The 5,688-nt window shown below is 39.2% G+C and overlaps 1 protein-coding gene across 1 annotated transcript; it reads right to left on the bottom strand.

The window, feature by feature from the left end:
* On the bottom strand, positions 1 to 5,688 carry LOC130171698 (cholecystokinin-like). The gene is made up of 4 exons (XM_056379808.1): positions 5,592 to 5,688; positions 3,568 to 3,647; positions 3,207 to 3,396; positions 1 to 2,526 (listed from the first exon to the last, which is right to left on the bottom strand). The coding sequence occupies exons 2-4, from the start codon at positions 3,643 to 3,645 to the stop codon at positions 2,387 to 2,389; spliced, it is 408 nt and encodes a 135-aa protein (XP_056235783.1). The 5' UTR covers positions 3,646 to 3,647; positions 5,592 to 5,688; the 3' UTR covers positions 1 to 2,386.

Here is a 5,688-nt window from a genome sequence, read left to right as displayed (position 1 = left end):
TCAGTTTTACAAGCAAATTTAATTTACATCTGATACATGATCATGTATTTTCTGGAGTCAACACAAGTATCTCCAAACTAAAAGCTTGATTTTATTACATTTTCTCTACCACAGGGTGCATTCAGGTTTATGTTCAGCTGTGTGACGGAGAACCTTTCACTTTCACTTGATGTTCACCATTTAGGTGTTTGCTCTTCATTGATTTAATCCACCTACAGGCATAAAATTAGTTGTAGTTGTAGCGAAGTTTAGTTTCATTTCCCAGGAGGACATGGACCACGTTGTTCTTTACAGCAGCTTCTGTTCAGTCAACGACAGCAGACCATTAGAATGACCTGTGTGCACACACTCTCACTAATGAGGATTAATGCAGATGGCTGACATTAATCTTTTTAAAGTAACAACGGAATGAAATTTAAGAGAGATACTTCTAAAACAGGATTAAACTGAGTTAAATTTATTTCCTGTTCAGAAAACTAGCTCATTAAACCAAGTGCTAATCCTGGAAGAGCCTGATCTACATTACCAATAGACACTAATGATAATGTCCTGGCTTCTGTGGATTATGAACATTCCTGAACACAGGCAGTGGCTACATGAAATGCTTGCGATCGGCGCACCAGCTGCAGCCTCCAGACATAATAAAATCATTATCCCAAAAAAATGGATTTGCATTTCTTGCTGACGTCAGAGAATGGAGCTTTATTTTGAATTATACTGGATCTGAAAGTTGGTAGAAACATGGTATTTATTACAGAGTCTTAACCTTTAAGAGTGCATACATACATACATACATACATACATAATGATCTTTCAAAAACACTCAGAAATACTCCTCTTCTCATATCTATAGAACTTGTTTTCCTGATTTTAACTGTGCGGCACCAAAGTCCATTATGAAATGATAGAGAAACTCCCAAACGTCTCTTATAGACAACACCGTGTGCTTTCCAAAACATGTCCTGTGCTTTTCACACTGCACAGTTTGAGCCCAGGGTTACCTTCAGCAGGCAGGGTGGGAAAGGTGAAAGTTGTTGCTGTTTTAGAGCTGCTGTTACTGACTATCGTGTCTCTCTGTTTTCTCTAGTTGCAAATGGTATAATATGAAATTTTCTTCTTTTCTTTACTGTGCACTTGTGTAAAGTTGAAATGGATTGAAGCTCTGGGCTGCAGTTAGCTGAGTGCTTTAAATTACAAATCAAAGATACAGACTTAAATCCCACTTTTGGTTCAATTGCCAGAGACACCTTAGTGGCTCATTACGGTCCAATATAAGGCCTCAGATACATTCTGAATTTTCAGTCAAATTAGTAATTTTAAGACCACTCTGAGTGGCATAAATTTGAGCCACCAGGCAAAGACACACCAGTTTCTCTCACTGGAATGAGGCTGAAATTCATATTTAAGGAGCAGGTTTTTGCAAAGTTCTTGCTTGATAGTCTGTTTTTTTACCTCCCAAATGTGAAAAGTATTGAAACTTAAAAACACATGACTTTACTCAGTTTGCATCAGACTTATGAGCAAATGTCTGTTGAGCTCTTAACACCAGTAAAAGTTTGACCCCTGTTTTCTTACAAATGCTATGAAAACCAAAACCAAAACCAACAATGAATTGATTTTACCAATGTGTTTTCTGTGTAGTGTGGTGTATCCCTCTGTGCATAGAGCTCCACTGTGGTCCAAACACTATTAAAAACACAAAAATGAGCCACACCGTAACACTCAGTGAAATGTTCCTTCATTGCTGTTGTAGTTTATTTTAAATTTAACCCACATACACTGTCCCGCTGCTGTAAATACTTACTAGAGCACCAAATCTGTATTAATCCACTGCTGAAAGTAGTCCCCAACAAACGCATAATTTATTCCTTTTTGAGTGACGCTGCTTAAAAACTATAGTGCTCAGAATTTTTTGAGTCTTTGTCAAAAATAAAAGTATTTGTCTGTTTGGATGTGTTTTTTTTTTTTTAGATATAGATCTTCAGTAGGAGCAAGTGGGCTTGTGGCTGAGAGCCACAGACAGGTTGAGGAAGTGAACCCACTAAGAGATGGACTAACACACTGTTGGGATTCTTGTCATGACAGTAACAACAATACAAAATATTATATCCTTTCAATTTAGTGCTTAAATATCATGTTGACATGCTGTGGGGGGTAGTTTGGAAAGTGATCTGATGTTCAGCACAGAGATTCAGATTGCAGGATCTGTCCTTTCTAAATTACTCTACTCTTCTCCTTATATGATGCTAAACTCATACTAGGATCCAGTCAAGTCAGCCCTGGGTTACAATAAGTGCAGTGTGAAAAGAGCTCATTATCTTTGTGAGCTTTTATTGGCGGTGTTGGGGGTTGTAACTAAGGTTTCCAGCGAAAGCAAGCCATGCCTTTAGGAGGAGTATTCATACTCCTCCGCACTGCGTCTTCCAAAGTCCATCCAGCCAAGATAATCTCTGTCCTTTATCCTATGGCCTGGGGCTAGGCCACTGGCTCTGCTGGTGAGGGAGGATCTGGTCTGGTGGGGAGAGCCTGAAGGAGACAAAGACAGGACGAGAACGACACAGTGATGTGATGAGGTCAGGAAGATGTCGTTCTGCTTGGCCAAAACATGATGGCAGTGCACATTTTCTACCTGTACTGACTCTAATAATGTATAACCACTGAATTAGGTGAATTAACTCTTGCTGACTTGTTCTGTTTGTATTCCCGTCTTTGTGTGTTCTGTAAGACCAGTGAGCTCAGCAGGTCTCCCAGTCACACTGTGTTGACTTGAAAAAGAAACAGAGATGCACAGAGACAGAGGGAGCAGAGAGCGAGGTCAGGAAACAGGGAGATGAGTGAAGGATGTAAGGATAGAGGAAGCAGAGAGGAGGGAGGGAAAAGGAGGAAGCAGAAGTGGAAAAAGATAGAGGGAGGGAACGAGGAGGAGGTATGGAAAGATGGAGGGAGAAGAGAAGACGCTAGAGGGGGGTGGGAAATGCCATATGGTGGAACTCAGGCACAGCATGAGCGATGACAGATTACAGAAGGATGGACGTCAGGAAGAGAGAAATAACACGACCAGGAGCAAAGTAAGAAGAGAGGAATGACCTGTGTGTGATTAGATGAGATGACTAAAGGGGAAGACTTTCGCTCCAGTTACTCTTTCTATCCATCTCCCCTCTGCTCTGCATCCTGACAGTAGTCAGGCTCTACATCCAACGGCTCACCTTTCCTGGAGATGAGTCTGGCCAGGAGCTGGCTCAGGCTGTTTCGATCTTTTGTGTCCTCCTGGGGTTGGTTGTAGTTGGTGAGCCGCTCTGAGGGGGGCGCTGGAGCTGAGCGGGTCTGGCGTGTGTGGTTGGGTGAGGGGGGAGGAAGGCTGTCTGACATGAAAGCCTCACCCTCAGCTCTCTGTGACTGGAGAACAAAAAATATAGATTTGTGTGAAATATTGTATTTCCAAGTAACTGATCATGACTTATCTTTACTTAAAATGGAGACATTTGGAAAAACTCAATTAAGTTGTTTCAATTCATTATATATCCTGATTTTTTTAGAGAAAAATCAGCATGTGTGTGCATGTCTTACCATGAACTGTGAGTGCAGACTCAGGGAACCGCTGGACAGAGCAGCCAGGAGAACACACACACAGATTCCTACATTCATGACTGTACATAGAGAGAGAGGAGGAGGAGACAATACAACTAAGTTAAAATAAAACCTCCAGTCATTTTCCTGTGAGATCACTCGCTCTTTATTGTCTCCCTTCAGCTTGTTGAATATTTGTTTCGGGGGGGGGGGGTCACAGGCACATTCGTTGAAGCACAGCGTTGGAGGAAGAGATCAACTTTTGATAGAAAGCAAACATGATTTTGTCTTTCTCACACACTCCCTGACATTGTCAAAGAGTGGCAGAACAATTGAGTATTTAACACACACACACACACACACACGTGGTGTTTGGTGTAGTTGTGATGAATTTACATTGTCAGCATTAGCAAAATCCAATTATCTCAAAATCTTTATTTGGCCCCATGTGCTTTTTTTTTGAGCAATGATATTATTGTCTCCTTTTTCTTTATTCACTTATTCACATAAAAGTTCTAAAAGATTTACAAAAAAATATAAATACATATAATTAACATATCTAGGGATTGTAAATTGTATTTTCTTTACAACCCTGATCTGCTAATAATTTAAAGTTCAATTGAACATTTTCTCTGAAAGAGCAGTTCTTCATCAGTGTGATGAAAATATGCAACGCAGAAGGCAAAAACTCAAAAACAGCTGGTATAATGTTACATTGACTGATTAGTTCACACTGTATTTATCTTAGAGTCTGGCAAAGCAGCATATTAGTTGAGATGAATTATACTTGGTGCCAGAACATTCATCCAGAGGAAAAGATCCAATTAGATAAACACAACAACGCAAGTTGCTATGAGGCTTTTAATCTCTAATAATTCAAAAACCCCACTTTCTCCGTCTGTCTCTCTTTAGCGGATAAATGTGTTTTCTGTTCTTCAGCTCTTGCTCCCTCTTTTTTGCTTGTTTGGCTCTGTGTTTCTTAACAGGGTGAAGGAACCGTCCTTTTTCCTGCAGAAAGCACATACTCTAGATGGTGCAGTGGTGATCTCAACTCACTCACAAGTGAATAACCTTCTCTCCTCATATACAGAATCAAAACTGCTGAATGTGTGTGCTCCAAACACAGATATGTTAAATCCCTAAGTAACCTGGTTAATATTCTTCCTATGAGTCAGACTCCACAGTACAGCATGTTTCATTCAGTAGTTTTAAACCATATGATATCTAGGATTTATAGACTGGTGGTGAATGAATGGTGGTGTAAATAGTCATTCTGTTGATGCTAATATAATTCCTGTTAGCAGCTGGTCATTGTCTCTGATTAATTATTCAATGGGCTGGTAATGATGTGTTATTGTAATGTGTGTGAAAGCCCTCTCCCCTCTCCTCCTCTCCGCTCCTCAGAAAAACAATGAAAGTGGTAAAAAATGTAATCAAAACTCCTCCATGTTCAGTTATTGCACAGAGATGAATATTTAGCTCCTATTGGACTACTTTTATTTATGAGTATAATCCTACTTATTACATTTGCAGCAACAAACACCACAAAATATGATACGCATGGAAAATATTATTTTGTATATAAAATATAATATACGGACACAGAATTGTGTCTACAGGTTGGAGTTAAGACTAAAACTAAATTTCATAATTGGATTATTTGCAAACTCAAACAGTAAAATATGTTTATCCGTATACAAGTGTGATCATCCCCTTTCAGTTGTAAATGGGCCTATTTTTTCATTATTATCATTAATACACTTCAACACCCAGTATGTATGTTTTATATCTTCTCTTGAGGCTATAAGTCACTGAGCTACAGCAACTGAAAGTTTAAGAATATTTGAATTAGATTAATTGTGAAAAACAAATTAAAAAATTACATCAACTTTACAGATGAAACATACAAGTTTCACAGAAACTTAACCTTCACAAAAACCAAAAATAAATCGTAAAAGAAAAAACAGCAAAAGAAAAACTTGAATTTCCTAACAATTGCAGAATCGGTTTTCTTTAATTCTTACCTGCGGTTGTTGGTGTGGACCATGAGAGGATGAGTCTGAAGATGCTGAGCTTTGGTCCTCCAGTGATGAGGCTGTGAGTGAGTGTGAGAGAGAGGAG

Source organism: Seriola aureovittata, chromosome 7 (genome assembly GCF_021018895.1).
Source record: "Seriola aureovittata isolate HTS-2021-v1 ecotype China chromosome 7, ASM2101889v1, whole genome shotgun sequence".
Lineage (NCBI taxonomy): Eukaryota > Metazoa > Chordata > Actinopteri > Carangiformes > Carangidae > Seriola > Seriola aureovittata.
Note: the sequence above shows the minus strand (reverse complement) of the source record. Positions and strands in the feature narration are given on the sequence as shown.

Coding starts and splice junctions, on each gene's coding strand:
- LOC130171698 (XM_056379808.1), bottom strand. CDS start 3,645: ATGAATGTAGGAATCTGTGTGTGTGTTCTCCTGGCTGCTCTGTCCAGC. Junction 3,397..3,567: donor GTCTGCACTCACAGTTCATG/GTAAGACATGCA, acceptor TTTGTTCTCCAG/TCACAGAGAGCTGAGGGTGA. Junction 2,527..3,206: donor CAGACTCATCTCCAGGAAAG/GTGAGCCGTTGG, acceptor TGTCTCCTTCAG/GCTCTCCCCACCAGACCAGA.